Genomic DNA, 18,730 nt, shown 5'->3' with positions numbered 1-18,730 from the left:
CTGCATGGACTGAGTCCTGCTCTTCTCTGGAAGACAGGGACACGTCAGTCTCTGGAGGCTTCGGTGACACTGGGGGGCTTGGCTCCAGCCCTGGGGGGGAGGGAGCTGTCCCTTTCCTTCCACGCCGTGATGTGTGCAGGTCCGTGGCTGGAGGACTTCTGCCTGCAGAGGGAGAAGCAAATCAGGGCTTTGCCCCACTGAAAGCTGGCCAGGGGTGCCTCCCTTCCTCTCCCTGGGCCTTGGTTTCCCCCTTGGAAAACTAGCTGTGGTGGGGGGCTGGCCTTGCCCAGCGGATCTCTCCAGCTGTCCCTTGGGCTGAGCAGGAGAAGCCTGCGAACGGCTGGGCAGGGCGATGCCCCTTGAACAAAACAAGCGGGACCTGGCTGTGCACTCCCGGTCAGAATTGCACTTTGGCTCCCGGTGGGAGCCGGAACAGCACAAACACAGTCGGAAACCTGGACCAGCAACCCTCCCTCCGCCCACCATTTGCGCAGGCCCTCGGACGCTGGAGCAAAACAAACTTTTTTTTCCCCCAAACTTATTTTGAACACCAGCGGCCAGCACGCAGCGCCGGCAATCATTAACCCCGCGTTCAGGGGGGAGGGGAGGGCGGTCGGCACCCTTTATAAGGCGCGCGCGGCTCCCAGCGAGTATCGGAGCCTCGAGCATCCGGCATTGGCTGCCTCTCCGGCATCGGCTGCCCTCCAGCACCGGCTACTTGGCCACCGCTCGCTCGCCAGGTCCCGCCAGCACCGGCCTCTGTCCGCCGCCCCTGCTCCACGATGCCTGAGCTCCCCGCTGCCTGCGCCTGGCCGCTTCTGCTCCTGCTGGCCATCCAGCCGGGCACGACGGCGGGCGCCCCCCAGCCATGGCACTGCGCGCCCTGCTCCGCGGAGAAGCTCGCGCTTTGCCCTCCCGTACCCGACTCATGCGCTGAGGCCGCCCCACCCGCCAGCTGCGGCTGCTGCCCGATGTGCGCCCTGCCACAGGGCGCCGCCTGCGGGGTGGTCACTGCGCGCTGCGCCACGGGCCTCAGCTGCCGAGCGCGACCAGAGGAGTCCCGGCCGCTGCACGCGCTCATCCGCGGCCAAGGTGTCTGCGGGCCCAGCGATCCCGAAGCAGGTAGGACCAAAGGCCCCACGGGGTCTCCCCGCCGCCCCCTCCCCCGTGCCCGTCCCAGACGGATTGCTGGGGGAGGGATAGCTAGTGTGGAGCAAACCCACTCAAGTCCAGAGCTTGGAGGGTAAAAGATCGTCGGTCACCTAGATGAGCCCCATCAGTTCATGGTCCTGCAGGGGCAGGTGCCCAGGAGAGGGGAGGTGAGGGCGGAGGGCTCACACAACTTGCTGGGAGAATTGGGGAGAGGGCGCAGACGCCCGAGAGAAGAGGGAGGCCCAGGGGCTTCCTTGGCAGTCCCTGGGCCATGGGGGCCAGCCCTCCTTTCTGCTGCTGAGTGGGTGGCCCCAGAGGGCTGAGCCTCTGGGAAGGCCTGGGGTGGGGATCCCTTCCACCCCAGGGGGAAGCGTTTGGAATGTCCTTTGTAACAGACTCTTGTGGAGACAGCCCACGTTTGTCGACTATTTACAGAGCATGTGTGAGCAGAGCCTGTAAACTTCACTTGCATTCGTACCAGAGAAAAACAGTGTTTGGTGTGTGTCCTTCCCCTAAGGACTTGACAGTCAGACCTTTGCTGAGATGCTCAGGGATTTACTTGTAGTGGGAAGAAGGGGAAATACCTCTCCCTCCACCCGCTCTCCTTACCTCCCCATCCGGGCCAGTGGCGGCCCTGTCCTGCGTCCTTGTGGGAGGGATCCCGTCATTCTGTGGCCTACTAGGGCATCTGCCAGAAAGCGTGACCCTTGCAAGCAGGGGCACAGTGTTCCTACTGGTTCTCTGTCTTCAGAGTGAGTAAAATGCGGTCATTTTCAGTGGTCCTTAAAGGAGTTGTGTCCCCAGGACCCCTCAGGAAAGCCCGCTGTCTGCGACTCTGTCCACACACCAAATGCAAACGTATGTGCGAGTGGCTTCACTCTCCTGCTAATTTAGAAGCAAACACACAGGGTACCCTCCATCCCCAGCTTGCAAAATTGCTGTTGGGTCACTTGATTCCCCGGACACTGTCGGAAGCTCTGTTGAAGGTCAAGTGGCCCTCACCCAAGGTCCACAGGACCACCCTTCTAGCCCCACCTGGATTCTCTGGAGAGGAAGCCGCTCCCAGGGGTCAGATGCAGAAGCTCCGGGAGGGCTCACGAGGTCTGCCGTGCTGTCTTTTTCAGATGCCAAGGAGTCATCGGAGAGCTCTGAGATCACCCAGGAGCAGCTCCTGGAGAATTTCCATCTGATGGCACCGTCTGAGGAGGACATGCCCGTCCTCTGGAATGCAGTCAGTAACTACAAGACCATGAGGTCTGGGTATGCCTTGGACACAGACTCCGACAAATTGAAGGTGAGGGCTTCCCCGGGTCCTGAAGGCGTGGGAGTGAACGCCTTCCTCCCCGAGGCCTCTTAGACCTTTTCCATGTCCGCCTTGAGCAGCATTTCCCTCAGGGACTTTGAAGAGGGGAGCCTGTTTGGTGGAAAGCCAGCCCCGCCGCGGTGCAGCTTCAGACACGAGTCTGTCGGCCCCAAAGCTCCTCTAGGCCCCTGCTCCCCCGTTTCTCAAAATGGTGCTCACGTCTGCATAACGTGACATTTATGACGTGATCCGTTTCACAGTGTAGTTCTGTGGCACTAATTCTGCAGGCATTGCTGCCATCCATTTCGAGAACTATTTTGTCTCTCACCCTGAGACTCTGTTCCCAGTAACCACTGACTCCCTGGTCTCCTGCGCTTCGACCCATCTTTTTAATCCTACCACTTGAGGGCGACCGAGAATCAAAGTTGCGGAGATGGGCGCGGCATGTGAGGAAAAAGAGAGAAAATGGTCCCCCCTTCGAACAGTGGGGCTCTGACCCGTTTCCCGGACACTTCAGGGTTTTGTCTGTGCGTGGTGCCCAATGGGGAAAAGTTCATTCTCATCCCGAGTAGCCGGATGGATGCCTTAATCCTTGCTTCAACTGGCTTCTGTGACCTAATGGCGTAGAGGAAAAGGGTTCACAGTCAAAGTCTCTGCTGCTGGAAGGGCTGGGTCCTCTTCGCCATCAGACTGCTATCAGACAGGGCAGAGGCACCTGGGGCATGGGGAGCGCTGGTCTCCCTGTAGGTGTTCAGCCAGCGTTCGGGAGGGTAGGTGTGCCCCCACGCATCTCAACAGCTCCTGCACACACTAACTCCCTCCTCACCTCCCAGGCAGGTCTGACCCACCCCCAGAGCCCCCATGGAACCTCTCCTGCCAGTCCTGTTCAGGTGGACAGTTCACTTATCCTTGTCATTTATCACAATGTCAAACGCTCTTCCAGGAGCCGTGCCGGCGAGAACTCCACAGGATACTGGCACAACTGGCCGAGGAACACCAGTCGCCCAGACACCTTAACAATTTCTACCTGCCCAACTGCAACAAGAACGGGTTCTATCACAGCAGACAGGTGCGCACCCTGCCCGGGCATCCTCATGGGGATGCCCCCCCTGGCGCATCCCTGCAAGGCCACCCTTGCCTCCCAACAGGGTGTCCAGTCCCAAATACGCACCGTAAAGCCCCCAGCCAACCATATTAAGTAAGAGCCACCCTGCTGGGGTCACGGACTTGCAGCCCCCGGGAGCCTGAAGACCAGCTCGGTGGTCACAGACAGCAGGGGACCCACCCCTTGCTTGGCCAGGGCTCTGGGTACAAGTGTGACCTTGCTGCTCGGCAGGCCTGAGCAGGTGGGTGGGTGGTCGGTCCCTCATGCTCTAGCTGTTTCCTGTCTGTCCCACCAGAGGAAGGGGGTAGATCGTCTTAGGAAAACGAGTGTCTCCTTGGACCTCTGTAGTGCTGTCTCCCCATGGAAGCAAACTGTCCGCTCAGTGGAACACAGCAGCGTTTCCAGCCCGGCAGATAATGAGCAAGATTGAAGCCAAACCAAATACTTAATTTTGAGGGGTTCTTTAGGACTCAGTGAAATGCGGGGTCTGGGGATGTGTATAGCCAGGGAAGGGGGACAGGTAGAGGCCATGGTTTCCTGAGCAGGAGTCTGCCTGGGAGTCCAAGGTGATGGCAGCCACACACGGGGCGTGCTCCCTCCCTGCTGTCGGGGCCACAAGTCGGACAGCTGTGCTCACGAGGCCATTTAACACATGCACAATGTCCTATCAACTGGACACACGGCCTTCATCTCTAGTTTCTGGGGAGAACGGCGGGGTGTGGGGGGGCTGACACGTTAGGCGTGCCCTTCCCTGCCAAGGTCACTGTGGCTCCAAGCTCCTCCGCCTCCAGCTGCACTGGGGCTGCTCCTGACCGTGCGCTCTGTCTTGCCTCTGCAGTGCCGGACCGCCACGGATGGCCAGCGGGGACTCTGCTGGTGTGTCTATCCCTGGAGCGGGGAGAGGATCCCGGGGTCTGTGGAGGTCAGAGGCGACCCCAACTGCAATCAGTATTTTGCTGTGCACAGCTGAGAGCACGTCCTCTCCTCTGTCCCTTCACAGGAAATATTTAAGTACATAGCGTATTTATAGTCTGGAAATCATACACACTTATCTATATATATGTATATGTGTGGGAACCACTTTTATACGCCGCCTGCTGGTGGACACGTAAATCTGTAGTTTATTTATTCACTGTACATGTATTTTTCCGAAACAGCCTGTGTGCTGTGTTTCTCTGTAAATCATGAAACCTGTCACGTCGCACCGGGTGTAAATACTTGATTTGTAGCTCCTCGAAGCTCCCTGTTTCCGGTTCTAAAGAGCAGGGGGAAATAAAGCCTGGAAAATGCAAACCTGAAATGCGGAGCAGGTGCATTTTTTTCAAGTGACTTAACAGGAGGCTGAAGGAGGGCTCCCTCCGCAGCCCCAGATCCGAGTCTGTGTAAACGTGCAGAGAGAGTCAGGTGGGGAGTCTGGGACCAGAGCGGGACGTGGTCACATGGCTGGGAGTTCCTGTCGAGCTGGCTGTGTCGTCCCACCCACCTGCAGGGTACAGATGTAGTGAGAATAAATGCCCGCCCCCGCCTTGGGAAGGTGGTGGCTGCATGGACGGGGAGTGAATGTTCCCTCCCTGTTTCTGAAGTCCCTCTCATGCACCCCCTTCTCACGCAGCTTTGGGGTCCCAGTCCCGATTTACCATAGGACTCGGCAATTCCACTTCTAGAGATATATCCAAGATACGTGAAACGTATGTCCGTGCCAAAGCTCGTGCACGAGGTTATGTTCTAGATGCATTATTTGTAACAGCTAAAAGGAGGACCCGTCCAAATGCTCATCAGTGGATGGAGGGATAAACCCCATATTGTGTCTCCATCCACGAAAAGACTACCCAGCCGTGAAAAGGACTGACGTACGCTCCAACACGGAGGGATCTTGAAAAGAGTCTGCTCCACAAACCAGCCCTGTCAAATGACGTCACACTCCGTGACGCTGTGAACGCCCAGCTTAGGGAAAGCTGCAGAGACGGACTGGAGGGAGGGGTGGCTTAGGGCTGGGAATGGGGGCTGGCGGGCGACAGCCCATGGGTATGGGGGTTCTTACTCGGTGGTGGAAATGTTCTGAACCCGAGTGAGGACGATGTCCCATGTCCGTGGAGACATTCAAAGCCACGGACTTGCACACTTTCAATGGGGCCATTGCATGGTATAGGGAGTCTATCTCAACAAAGCAGTTAAAAAAGATTTTCTGGGGGCAGAGGTGATGCTGGATTCCAGGAGAAGGCACAGGAGCCGGAAGACCAGGTGGGAGTTTCCTGGAGAACTAGTGACACTTGGAGTCACCTGTGCCCCACCCCCGCCCCCTTGGGCTCCTGCCTCTCTCCTGCTGACTTTGAACCCTTCTGATCAGCTTCGAGGATTCATCACAATCCCCGGCTGAGAGCGCACTCCCACTCCCACTATGGGTCTGCGTTTGGCTCGCTTATTATTTGTTCTATTTTTAGTAATGCGCTGAGGACTCACCTCATTAGTTACGTTTTCTCTGTTTGTAGAGTTTCTAACATTAAGTTATTGTGTAGGGGTGGAATGAACTCAAGTTGGAAAGGGCATAATACCTTCTATATGAACGGTGGGATTTGATTTAGTAACAATTTCCTTGGGATTTTTCTATTGATGAGCACCATAGGTGGGTATATTGCCTTTTCGTCTCTGTGTGGTTTTGGCTGTGGAGTTATACTGTTCCTGTAGGACGAATGGAGGTCTTCTATAGCTTCTTAAAAAGTCCTTGTTGATTGGGATGCTCTGTTCCTCAGTCGTTTCGTAGGGCTCGTGAGACCGTTTTGACGTGGTGTTTTCTTGGTGGGAGTATCCTAAACATTCCTTCAACTGTTGTCACAATTACAAGAATCTGCAGGCTTTTGATTTGTTCTTCAAAATTACAACTTCTGTGGAATTTTAGATTTTACTTAGGCCTTCAAAGTCGATGGTACACAGTTTTGATAGTGTTTTCTGAGAACCCGTAGAGTTTCTGCTTTATCTCCTATGTTTCCTTTCTCTCATAATGTTAGCTGTGGACCGCTTATGCTTGACAGTCTTTTTAAAGGTGTTTCCCTCTTTTGTTGAGTGTTTCAAAGAAGCGTTGGCTGTGTTGAGCTCACGTCTTCTCGGAGACGGCTTTCCGCTCCTCTCCTTATGACCTCTTTGCTTGTGTGGTCCCTGGGTTTGCTCTAAGCACCACCTCACGTAGCTGGTTTTCAGCCCCTCTTTACCTGCCCTACGTATTTCTAGTGTATATTTCGTTTGATCTCCTTGCTTGCCTTCGTTATCGTCATCAACATGACCCACAGTTTTAATTTCAAGATGCTTACTTCCTCCTTCAACCTTGAGTTATTCATGTCTGTGCTTTTTTATTTTTGAAAATGTGCGGATCTAGGGAGATTATACTTGTCATTAATTCTCAGTGTAGTCACGTTATGGTCACGAACTATCGTGTATGTGGTGCCTATTCTTTGATTCTGAGGCTTTCTTACGACCTGGTATATGATAAATTTTTCAGTGTTCTGTAGGTTCTTGAGAAGGACGTGTCGCCTGTAATTCCCCCCATGTAACTTGGTTCGGCTAAGCAGGCTAGTGTGGAGGTTGCAGATCTCCTGAATCCCTGCTGATTTTTTTTTTTTTTTTTTTTTTTGGTTTGTTTAATAATCAATAATGAAGACAGGGCAAAAATTCCTGTAATCAGATTAATTTTCAAATAAGATTGTTGAAAGATATCTTATTAGGTGCCCAGGTGTTTAGAACAGCTAGCTACTCCTGGTTAATTTACCTCTTGTTATCTTGTAGTGATTTTCCCTACCTTCAGTTAACCACTGTCTGGCTTATAATCTATTTGTTCTGGTGGTACAAGCTGCTCTCCTTTATTTTGGCTAGTTTTTCTGATACCACTTTTCTATCCTCTAACATTTAGCCTTGTCTGTGGTAACCAAATACATCTTGACTTTCAGCAAACGAACCTGCCTCTGTTCAACTGGCAAATCTTAACATCAGTTTCAATGAGTTCCTAAATCTCCACACGAGCGACATTTTGGGAGGGATAATTTCTCGTGGCAGGGTTGTCCTGTTTTGGGAAGTCTAGCAGCATCCCTGGCATCCACCTGCTCCACGCCAGGGGACCCTCCAGGCGTAAGGTCAGAAACCTCTGCAGACAATGCCCGCTGTCCTGGGGGGTGAAGGGGCGGGGGATAGCGCTGGTGCCACTGGACAATCACTGACTCCAGAGCACTGACTGTGGGACCCATTCACGGCATCTTGGTTTGTTACTCTGTTCGCCCCCTTCCGGCTTCCACCTTCAACATCAGGACCTGGAACCTCCCACACCGGGTCTTCCTCCAAAATGCCCGTCAGTGTGCTTCTCCGGGATGGCATGTTCCCGGGTCCCCAGCACCTGAAACTATTTCTTACACCCTTGCCTTCAAAGGCAATGTGACTGACTGTAAAACTCCAGTGGTTGTCATTCCTTTGTCCTTCCCGCGTCCAGAGTCATGGTCACACCCTGTGGAGTCCGCTCCACGCTTGTTTCCGCATCTGGGACCTGCTCTTTCTCTCTCCAAGCTTTGATATTTTACAAATTCACCATCATGTATCTGCCAGTGTTTTTAATTCTTTTATTTTAAAAGATTTTATTTATTTTAGGGAGCAAGGGTGGGAGGGAAGCAGAGAGAGAATCTCAAGCAGACTCTGGGCTGAGCGTGGAGCCTGATGTGGGACTCGATCCCACGACCCTGAGATCATGATCTGAGTGGAAATCAAGAGCCTGATGCTTCACTGACTGACCCACACCAGCGCCTCTGTTAGTGTTTCTGAACTGTGTCCCTTTCTACATTTGGTAGAACCCATTAGCCTACAGTCTTTCGTGTTGTGTTTTTTCCTTACAATGAGATCTCTCTCTTATTTCTGTAAATACTCGCCAGGATGTCTGTGGTCTGGACTCAGCCTCCCTGCTTCCAGCCTCCAGTCCTCTCCACTGTTCCCTTTATTTTGCAATTTCTGACCCCTTCCTCCTTGTACGACAGGTGGCCCGCTGTCGGCTTCATCTTTGCTCACTCAGCCCCTGGCTCTACCCTTTCTATTCATCCCATCTCTGTGTTCTTGGTTTCAACCATCAGAAACTTCATGCCAACTTTGCCATTTTGTTACTCTTTCTGCTTCTAGCTCTTACTTTGTAATAGGATACCTTGGCTCTGTTCTCCAAACCTGTGCTGCATGGACAGTTACGATTTTGTTTCGAATGGAAAGGATCTGCTTCTTTGTTTCCCTTTCAATTTAGTTGTGCTGCTCAGAGTTCCGGAGGCCTGTGAATGCTCCTCACCCAGGGCAGCCACGAGTGCACCTTCCCCACCCGAGGCTCCCGGCGCAGGCGCAGGGAGAATGCCAGCGTCTACGATTGCCCAACCAGGGCGGGCACTATGCTGTGTTTCCTTTTAGTTGAGTGCATGTGTGCACGCCTGTGTGCATGTGTGAATGAGTGTGCCTGTGCGTGCGTGTGAGCGCATGCGTGTGTAAGAGTGTGCCTGTGTGTGCACCCGTGTGTGCATGCACTTGTGTGGGCACGTGGTGTGTGTACACAGTACCACCGCATCGGCTCTCATGTTCACCCACATTGAGCATTTTTCCGTATCGCTGACCTCAACAACAAGGTGGGTGACATCATCACGGTCCTTTCTAAGGAATGTGTTTCCATTTAAAACGTCTTGGTGCTGTGTGCAGGCCCGGAGCGCCGCCGTCAGGCGCGTGTCTGGAGTGCTGGGTCCCAGGGTCCGGCTGTATGAGCCAAGCCTCCTCTCTGGACAGCTTGCCACGGTGGAGAAGCCCCTTCCATGACGCCCTCCTCAGCACTGTAACTGTGATGCTGCCTTGTGTTGTCTGGCTGGTTGGACCCCAGGGACCCCGGAGAGCTGAGGGAGCGGCTGTGTTCCCTGGGCCCCATGACACACACGCCCTGGCATGCTCATTTCTGTGCTGCTCTCACCAGCAGGGGCTTTAAAGGACCTGCGGCACTCGGGTCCCAGATGCCAGGACACCCGTCAAACTCGTGCATCCCAAGCATCCCATGGTCACCCGGCACCTGCTGCCCCCAAGGTCCTGGTCTGCTCGCTGGCTCCCTCCCTCCTCTGGGTTAGTGCTTGGTAGGCATGGACCCCTACTGACCTTGGACCATGGCCTGTCCCATGTTCCTCTGCGTTTGTTCTATGAAGACCTACGGAGCTTGATGCCAGAGGGTATGACTCTGTAGGGCGAACCCATCCCAAATGCTTCTTTAAAGGGTCAGTTACGGCTCTGGACAGGCCATTTTGTGCAAGGAGACTGGTCATTGATTCTTGAAGGCACCTGCACAATTACGCCAGGGCCAAGGCAGGAGCCCGCCCAGCCTCTGGGTCTCCCTCTCCTCCTGCCTCATCCACTGCCCTCCAAGCGGTGGGGACGGCAATAAAGGGCCCCAGGAGAGGCCGTCCGGCGTGTTCCATGCCCACCCTTCTTGGCTCTGAAAGCTGAGTGGTGACAAGATAGGTCCCTGGGGAACACCCCCTAAATGCAAAGGCCAGACAGTCATGGGGGGCACTTGTCCACCTGCCATGCCCTCCCGAGGTGGGAATAAGCCCATAGTCGGCCTCCTAGAACCGCAGGTTCCCAGCAGGTGTGGAGGGTCCTATGTGCTCAGAACACCTTCCTCTCTCCTGGTTTATTTCTCTAGCGCCACAAAACACGGAGTCAGTCATTAACATGGGGATGGGGATTTCCTTATGGTAAAACTGAACTCTTTATAAAAAATACAGTGCAAGACAAACTTTTCAAAAATGGCTTTTCCCAAAAAAACTTTATTAAATAAACAATGAAGGCAAGGTCACAGGTAGGCAGAATGTCTCGAGACCCCCTTCATGTTCTCCGGGAAGGCTGCGTGCCCTGCTCGTACCCTGAGGTGTCTCCGGCTCAACTGTGGGACCCAGGCCCAGCCGCAAGGACAGCAGCCAGGCCTGGCCTGAGGGCCTCTGTCAAGGCCGTGCTTCTCTTCTCTGGCGCGGCTCGCATCTTGCCCAGGATTATGACACATGTCCTAGCGCATCCGGCCTAGGATGGATACGAGGGTGACACGTCCGGAGAATGTGTTGTCTCTGCACGTGTGTGTGACTTAGAAACAGAAGAGGGGGGTCTGAGTGTGGCGGGCTCAGGGTTCTCCAGTTGCCTCCAGCGTCCCTGACAAGCTGTCCCTCTTTGCTGGGTGATGAAACTATTTTTACTTTTATATCGTGCTGAGGAGGTGATGAGTGAGACAAAAAAATAAAACTCATACTTGAATTGCAGAATGGAAAAATGCTTCTGTCTGCGGTCACCAGAAAACCCTGCTCTAACTCCACGACCTCTGAGATGGGCGGAGTCCTGCTGTTCCCCGCCACCCCCAACCCGCCTCTGGAAGTAAACCCCAGGGCAGGTGTATGGGGATGTCCAGACACCAGGGTGCGGGGCTCTCTGTTGTCCCCAGGCCTGTGCTTGTTTACCTGGTGGGGACGAGGCATGCTCTCTACAGAACCAACACCCCCTGGGTCTGAAGTGGGCTGTGTGGGCCCGCTTAGGGCCACGGGCCAGCCAGCCGCAGCACTGGAAAATATTTGGAGGAAAATAAAAAACCCAGCCAAGGGTCAGATGCTCCAGTGCACACTCTAGAAGAACCCTAGGCGCTGCAGGCATCTGTCTCTAAACTTTGGTTGAGAGCAATCAGTTTGCCACGGAAATTGTGGTGAGATGGTGAGCCTGACCTTGTAGTCTTTTGTGTGCAAAGTAAGGTGTTTCTGAGCTCCACGTTATGGTGGACAAACAGAAAAAGGGATATATTGAAATAACTCCTCCACCTTGAAAGGCTTAACTGCCCAGGGACCCTGGGGGACCCTTGGCTTGAGACTCCGGCTGTGGGGTACAGGGACTCACCTTACACTGTCCCCAAGGAGCACCTGCCAAAGACGAGACACAGGCAGAGGCCACGTCCCCAAGTACCACCCAGAACCTTGAATTCTTTCTTCCCAGCTTGTGGGGAAATATTGTAGCTAAAAATGAAAATTTGGGGGCACCTGGGTGGCTCAGTGGGTTAAGCGTCTGCCTTCGGCTCAGGTCATGATCCCAGGGTCCTGGTATTGCACCCTGCTCAGCGGGAGCCTGCTTCTCCCTCTCCCGCGTCCCCTGCTTGTGGTCTCTCCCTCTGTCAAACAAACAGATAAAATCTTTACAAAAATTTTCTTCTGTTTACTTAGATTTGTCTCGAGACGAAACACCTTTATTCTGTTTTCCCCAACGGCTCTCCCGTTTTTGGGCAGGCAAAGAAGTACCGAACACCACAGCAACTCTTCAACATCATAAATCTCATTTAAAATCTCATTTTTGTGTTAAGTGAAAATAAACTTTATTACAATGGTATCAATCACAGACTATCAAAATATCTGTTACGTTTTACAGAGAAAAACCAGCCACACTTGTGAGTGGGAAGCACGTTCCTTTCACAAGTCCTCGTGGTTTCCAACAGTCTGCCCGTGAGGACAAGTCGGCGGCAGCCGAAGGCTGGCTGTCGGACTTCCCTGTGTGCATGGGTGTGACCGTGCACAGGTCCAAGTCCAAGGTCTTCCAAGGGACTCCAAGTGCCTGAGACAATCTTGACCCCAGGCCCTGTTTCCCTGGGGCTGCTTGCACCCTCCTGCGGGGTCTGTTCCGCTTCCCCAGACACGCCGCTGTGGCCCCGGGGCCCAGCCCCCCGGTGCACGTGGTGAGCAGCGTCTACTTGCTGTCCATGCTGTAGCAGTGAATGTCGCCTTTCCCCCGGGCGTCGAAGCCGGGAAGCGGCTGCCCGTACTTGTCCACGCACCAGCAGAAGCCTCGCTTCCTGCCCTTGGAAGGGCGGCACTGCGGGGGAGCACAGAGTGAACCCGGGCCAAGGGTGCAGCAGGCCCCCAGGGAGGCCATGCATGTGGGGGAGGGGGTGCTCTAGAGAAGCAGGGCTGTGTGGTTCTGCACCCCTCAGGTCTCAGGTGGACATTAGCCCCCATCGACCTGCAGGCATACCAGCAGCCTGAGGGGGTGAGAGGGTCCCCCTGTCCGGTGCACCTGTCTCAGGGCGCCCGTGGAGCCGCACAGATGGGCTCTTAGCGCGCCTTTGCTGAGCAAGGGATCCATGGGGACACGCCGGCAGCAGACATGCTGCTGTTTAATGGCTGATGGCAGAGAGGCTTGACAGACACCAGGAGGCCCGTGGCCTCACTCATTCTGCAGCTACTGTGGCAGGAACTGTGGGTGCTGCCGTCACAGGGTGGCTCGTGTTTAGAGACATGCTTACCCTACCCTAAAGTAATGACCCCCCCCCAGTCGTGCTACAACTCCCGGGAAGGATGGGTGAGGGGGGGCCAACAGGGGATCTCGGGGAAGCTTTCTGACCCTTTAGTTAGGCCAGGGACCTCTGGGGGTGGTGCTTGGTGGCTCTGCGGGTCAGGGGAGGTATGGATGGCGGGAGCGGGGGAGGGAACCTTGCGAGGTTGCCACTTACCTGCTTCTTCTTGTAGAAGCCCTTCCGGTCACAGTTAGGGATGTGGATGCCCCTGGGGCTAAGCATGTCCAAGAACTTGAGTCGGTTTAGCGTGTCTTCCACCTCCCGGCGGCACGGCCCCTGCGGTGCGGGGAAAGCCACAGTTACTCGGGAGTGCGCGGCCTCAGAGAGTCCCATGCATCCGTGGAGGGACCTGCTGGGCCATCCCCACCATGACACCAACCCTGGCTCCCCGTCTCCCATGAGGTCCCCAGAGCAAGGCCCAGGACCCGGGAGAGAGTCGCCACAGGCCAGGGCACCGAGAGACCAGGCGAACAGAACACGGCCGGACTCAGGGCGCCCCTGCCCATGTCCTTCCACCTGGAGGCCCATGAGATCCTACAGTGGGAAGGGTCCCTCCACACTCAGCCCACTGCCCCCAAGAGAAGGCTCACGTATTCCGTTTCCCGCTTGGACTCGGAGGAGAAGTTCTGGGTGTCGGTGCTCTGGGACTCATAGTCCACCTTGTAGCGCTGGCTGTCCTTGGCGTGCCCTTTCTTGATGATGTCTATCTTGGTGTGCAGGGGCTGGAGCCTGGCGTCGGGCAGCCGGTGAGTGCTGGGGACAGCCTGGCCCTGCACGCTCCCTGCACTGTGGTCTTCCTCCGACTCACTGCTGTTTCCTTGGAAAGTGCAAGGGACACGCGGGTGTGATAGCCATCCGTGGTTACCAACGGTCTTTTCAAAATCTTAACCCCTGGCGACCAAGACCCTGCTGGATGGAAATGTCGTCCAGCAATTCCAAATAACCTAAAAAACACCGGCATACAGTACTGTCCCACGGTACCAGCAGAGCATGGCTGCGACTCTGCCCCAGGAAGCCCGCTTTCTAGAATGAAATCTGATGTGTGCTTTCAGAGGCGAGGTGATGGTGGGGGATGGGCAGGGAAGGGTTCTCACTGTGGATCTGGCAGCGCCTGGCGCCCTCCGCCGGCAGGGGGCACGCCTGAGGCGCAAGATGCCCAGGATTTATGACCCGCAGGCCACCCCAAGTGCAGCCTCCTGGCACTGGGGACCAGCACACCTCTGCCCTACCTGCTGAGTCAGAGGCGCCAGGTGGGGACAGCCCCCTGGGGCAGGAGGTCCAAAAGCCCCACAGGGATTCTGATACCGGCGCTGTCCTGTGCCATCCGGCAGACTGGCCCAGAAACCTCACTCCTCTCCAAGCCTGGCTGCAGGTCCCCTGGCTCTGGGCGTGTAGGGTGGCGTGTGACAGGTCTACATGTCCTATCTCTAACTCCCTGTCCACTCATGGGCTGGAACACTCCCCAAGCTGCACAGACTCTGTGCGAGCCCGAGTACTCAGTCCTTGAGAGCCCCCCCCCCCCCCGCCGCCGCCCCCAGACACTACTCTGCGACCAGCGTGCTAAAGACGAGGCCCTGACACTGGTGTTCAAATGTCCCCAGCATCACGGGGGTTTCATGTGCAGGACTACAGGGGGGCTGACCAGCTATGGGGAAGGGCTGTGGCTCGTTAAACTGCCACACCTGGGGGGGTGCTGAACGCCCTCCTCAGGCCCCGCCCCTCATGAACCGTGGCAGCCCCAGGGAAACCAGCTGAGACCTCTGGCTCTAGGGGATGGTTGCAGTATCTCCTGGAGAATGCTCTGAAGGCTGGCTAAAGGACAGGCTCTTACCGGGACGTGCCCAGCGAAAGTGCGCTCACCAGGGGCTGGGCAGACACCCTCTCCTCCCTGGGACTCCACTTCCTCACCTGGGAAAAGACAGTCCCTGGAAGCGGAGGGGCGGTCGAGCTCCCGAGGGGTCTGGCGTCTGGGCCAACCCGGATTAGCCCCAGCGCCAGATACCGTCGGTTCTTAATTGGTAGAATTTGGTTTCAATGTCCTTTAACCTTAGGGTTTTTTTCCTCCCTTTTCAGGGAAGTACTGGGGACAAAGGAGATGCTAAAAGTATGTAAATAAACATATTTGCATTTCTTTTCCAAGAACTGAGTAATTTCTTAAACCACCCGGGTTTTCTTTCTAATGCCTGCTGACTTAAGCAGAAACACAAAACCTCTGCATTTAAGCAACAGATAATCTTAACTTCTGGCTGCCATTTAAATGTACCTCCCCACACCCACGGATTTTACGTCTCATCAAACCTTAGGTCTTCTAATCACATTACAATAAAACACATCAACCCACACTGTGTAGCTATTTAGCTAAAAAGCACCATTCCCGGCTCACTGACGGGAGCTGTGTCCTATGAACTTCTAATATCACTTTTCCAATACCCAGAAAACACGCTAGAAACAAAGTGTACATGGCAAATGACATTAACTGCTCAGGGACAAACGCACCTAGCAATTTAAAATCCACTGTGATAAAACACTGCATGTTTTAGGCAACGGGAATTTTGCCTTCCCACCAATCCTGGGATGGTGTCTGTTTCTCTGGGATCCAGAGCCAGCCCTGCCTAGCAGAGACAGAGCCTCAGCCGGGAGAGGAAATATGCAGAACCCGAAATGACAAAGAGACCTCCCTCCTGCCAGGCCAGGGTGGGGGCCTGCCCACTAACTGTCCAGCCCAGTGCCTTGGAGGCCAGGGCAGAATTCTCGGGTCCTCCAGCTCTGCAGGAGCCGGACTCCCAGAACCCAGGGAGGCTGGCCAAGCCTGCTGGAGGGAGATCTGCAGCAACAGCTGCGGACTCCATTTAGGCTGCTTTCTCAGGGATCAGCGTGATGTCCTTCACGGAGCCACGCGGCTGACAGTGGCCAAGCCAGTGGCCTAACTCTGCCAAACGTGAGCCTCTGTCCTCTGGAGGCTCCCAGGAACGGGACCTCATCCCTTCCACCTCGGATTAAGTGGCAAACAGTCCTCAGGTTTACGCAACCTCCCTTCACCATCCCCAAAATCTTGGGAGTCCACGCTCCCTGAAGCCCTTACACCTGGCGTCTGTCTGGGGACATCCAGGAACCAGGGCGGACGGGATGCGCCAGGGGGACGATGCAGGACTTGGCAAACCGAGTTCAGCCCCCACGTTCCTCCCTGCCTCTGGGGGACCTTGGGGGAGTCCCTTCCTTCCAAAGTCAGATTGCCCAAATGCAAAAGATGCCAATACCCGATTCCCACCCTACTGTTTCTGGCGCACCCCGAGGCGTGTCACTGCTTCGCAAACTAGGTCTGTGCAAGTGTTGGCATTTTTATACTGCAACCATCTCCTACAACGTGCCTGCCCACCTTCTCCAGTCCGAATCCCGCCGCACCGCCTCCCAGCTTCCCCAGCTCCCTCCGCATCCTCGGCGTAGACGCGCTCGCTCCCAGTCTGCGAGACACAGAAGCCGCGTTCCCGAGGTGGGCCGCACGCTCCGTGCCTACGTTCCCGCGCCGAGCCCGCGCCAAGAGCGGGGGGAGGCTCCCCGGTATGGGATCGGTCGTGACAACCTCGTGTCCCCCCTCCCTGCCCGGAAAACCCTGGACCCAGTTTTGCCGAAAGCACTTCGTAATTAGCCAGCGCTCAGTTTTGCCGAAAGCGCTTCGTAATTAGCCAGCACTCCGCAGTGGGCCGGCTGCACGCCGTGCCGCGAGCGAGCGCCCTCGCTCTCTGGGCCCCGGTTTCCGCGCCTACGGCACCAGTGGCGGGGCGAGAGGTGGTCCCCGCAGTGGAGCCGCCCCAGCCCCTGCCCGGGGCCGGCCGCCTCACCTGGCGCGGACGGCGCTGGCAGCAGGTAGGCGCGAAGGCGGCCGGCGGCGCTGGCGTTGGCGCAGAGCCCGCGGCCATCCAGCAGCGCCTGCAGCGGGCGTGGCTCACCAGGCGGCGGCTGGCAGCGGAGGCCGGCGCCGCAGCGCTCGGTGTAGACGCCGCACGGCTGGCCCTCGCGCAGCGCGCACGTCAGGCAGCAGCCGCAGCCCGGCTCCCTCACCAGCTCGGAGCACGCGGACGCGGAGGGCGGCGGCGCGCACTGCGCCAGAGCGCGCCCGTCGCACGGCTCGCAACGCACCACGGGGCCCGCGCCCGCCGAGCCCGCGCCGGCCCGTGCGGCCGGCGGCCCGCGGAGTAGCGCCAGCGCGATCAGCGCCGCGGCCCAGAGCGCGGGGCGCGCCCGCTGCATGGCGCCCACCGCGGGGGCCCGCTGTTCGTTCGGCCGGGGCGCGCGGGGGTCGGAAGGAGGCGCGCGGCGCGAGGCTGCGGGACGGCCGAAGGCAGCGAGCAGGACTATGCGCGGCGCCGTCGTTCTCGCATCTGGGCGGCCCGAGCGCGCCGGCCGCTATATAGAAGCCGGGTGGCCGAGGACACGCCCCGGAACGGCGCGCGGGGTGGGGGCGGGCCGGCGCGCTCGGGGCTCCCGCCGCACCCGGGGCCACTGGGCTGGGGGCGGGGACGCGCAGCGCGCGCGGGCGCCCAGGCACCTGCTCGACGCGCGCGCTCTGGCCCCTTCGCCACCCCGCAGTCCCGGGCAACTGGGCGGCCCCGCCACCCCGCGGTTCCCGGCGCCTCCAGCCACCCCGGCGTTCCTCGCGCCCCCCGCCAGTCCGCCGCCGCCCTTCTCCCTGCGGGCCCGGGGGAGGTCGCCCCGCGGAGGGCTGGTGTCGGCGAGACGGGCGTCTCCGCTCCTCGCCGAGTGTACTTTGCGAAGCTTTCCAGAATGGGAGTCCTCGGGTCCGGGAGGTCGTGGGACGTTTTTGAGTGGGAATACCTGATTCGCATCGAGGTGTCTGGTTTCCTCTGCCCCCGCGGGGCCTTCTGCGCCCCCTCCCCCACCTCCCCCGGGACGTCCAAAGGCGCACCTGCAGGTGCGCACGTGGGCTTCGCGCTTTTCAGGTTCGCTTCGCACAGCCGAGAAGACCTCCTGGGCGTTTCACCCCCCGCCGGCAGAGGGGGCCGACCCGAGTGGGTCCTTAGCAGGCATCGCGTACATCACCACGGTTCTTGTCCCAGTCATGCTCCCAGATTGTGTTTTTAGGCGGAGTTGACGCCCCAACGAAACGATGGTTAACGCAGTAAAGAGAGCTCAGCCGAGGTGTCATTAATAACCAAATAGTCCGTGCAACAGATCATTTTTAGTGTCATTTCCCCAGGCCACCGTGCATCCCTGTACTGGGTGCTCTCCTGTGCGTCGACGTGGGGATTGTTTGGGATTCTCGCCTGTCTATGCTCGGCGGTGAGCCCTGAGGTCGCGCTCCCGCGCGGTGTTTGTGAAGGTGTCCGCGCGCCCCTCTCCGAGGTGACCAACAGAGGGCGCCGGCGGTCCAGGATTGAATTGCGCCCTGCCCTGCGCAAGGCTCTCCAGCCGGGAGCCTGTGGCTCAGCTTGGCGAGCCCGAGAGACCCCCGCGCGAGGGCACTTTCCCGGACGCTGCTGGAAAGAAAGTCTTGCCCTAGGAAGTGGACGGGTGTCTTGGAGGATCACTGTGCAATTTGCAGTAGAAACCGCACTCGGGACCCCCTCGCGCTCTCCCCTGCCCTCGGGCCCTTGCCCTGCCTGCGCAGCTGTGGGTGAAGCTAGCGTGCACCCTCGTCCGCCCTCGCTGCGTGTAGGCGCGTGCAGAGGTAGATGTGCGTGCGTGCCCTCCCTTAGAATGGGAAGACCGGTTTGCTCACCGCAGATACACAGACAGCAGAGAAACGAGTCTTACTTCAGGCTCTCCAAGGAAGGGAGGTGAGAGACACCCAGCG

General features: G+C 57.1%; 2 protein-coding genes across 2 annotated transcripts; one reads left to right on the top strand and one right to left on the bottom strand.

Annotated features, from left to right (window-relative positions):
• Positions 1 to 634: 634 nt before the first annotated feature.
• IGFBP1 (insulin like growth factor binding protein 1) lies at positions 635 to 4,860 on the top strand. The gene is made up of 4 exons (XM_059170662.1): positions 635 to 1,122; positions 2,277 to 2,446; positions 3,399 to 3,524; positions 4,399 to 4,860. The coding sequence occupies exons 1-4, from the start codon at positions 783 to 785 to the stop codon at positions 4,528 to 4,530; spliced, it is 768 nt and encodes a 255-aa protein (XP_059026645.1). The 5' UTR covers positions 635 to 782; the 3' UTR covers positions 4,531 to 4,860.
• Positions 4,861 to 11,915: 7,055 nt separating this feature from the next.
• Positions 11,916 to 17,309, bottom strand: IGFBP3 (insulin like growth factor binding protein 3). Its single transcript, XM_059170661.1, has 4 exons — positions 16,758 to 17,309; positions 13,509 to 13,735; positions 13,075 to 13,194; positions 11,916 to 12,437 (listed from the first exon to the last, which is right to left on the bottom strand). The coding sequence occupies exons 1-4, from the start codon at positions 17,164 to 17,166 to the stop codon at positions 12,312 to 12,314; spliced, it is 882 nt and encodes a 293-aa protein (XP_059026644.1). The 5' UTR covers positions 17,167 to 17,309; the 3' UTR covers positions 11,916 to 12,311.
• Positions 17,310 to 18,730: the final 1,421 nt, after the last annotated feature.

The sequence above is a fragment of the Mustela lutreola genome, chromosome 4 (genome assembly GCF_030435805.1).
Source record: "Mustela lutreola isolate mMusLut2 chromosome 4, mMusLut2.pri, whole genome shotgun sequence".
Classification (NCBI taxonomy): Eukaryota; Metazoa; Chordata; class Mammalia; order Carnivora; family Mustelidae; genus Mustela; species Mustela lutreola.
This window is presented reverse-complemented; position numbering and strand designations above follow the sequence as displayed.

Coding starts and splice junctions, on each gene's coding strand:
- IGFBP1 (XM_059170662.1), top strand. CDS start 783: ATGCCTGAGCTCCCCGCTGCCTGCGCCTGGCCGCTTCTGCTCCTGCTG. Junction 1,123..2,276: donor GCCCAGCGATCCCGAAGCAG/GTAGGACCAAAG, acceptor TGTCTTTTTCAG/ATGCCAAGGAGTCATCGGAG. Junction 3,525..4,398: donor GGTTCTATCACAGCAGACAG/GTGCGCACCCTG, acceptor TTGCCTCTGCAG/TGCCGGACCGCCACGGATGG.
- IGFBP3 (XM_059170661.1), bottom strand. CDS start 17,166: ATGCAGCGGGCGCGCCCCGCGCTCTGGGCCGCGGCGCTGATCGCGCTG. Junction 13,736..16,757: donor GCCAGCGCCGTCCGCGCCAG/GTGAGGCGGCCG, acceptor GCACTTTCCAAG/GAAACAGCAGTGAGTCGGAG. Junction 12,438..13,074: donor GCTTCTACAAGAAGAAGCAG/GTAAGTGGCAAC, acceptor GCTCCCCCGCAG/TGCCGCCCTTCCAAGGGCAG.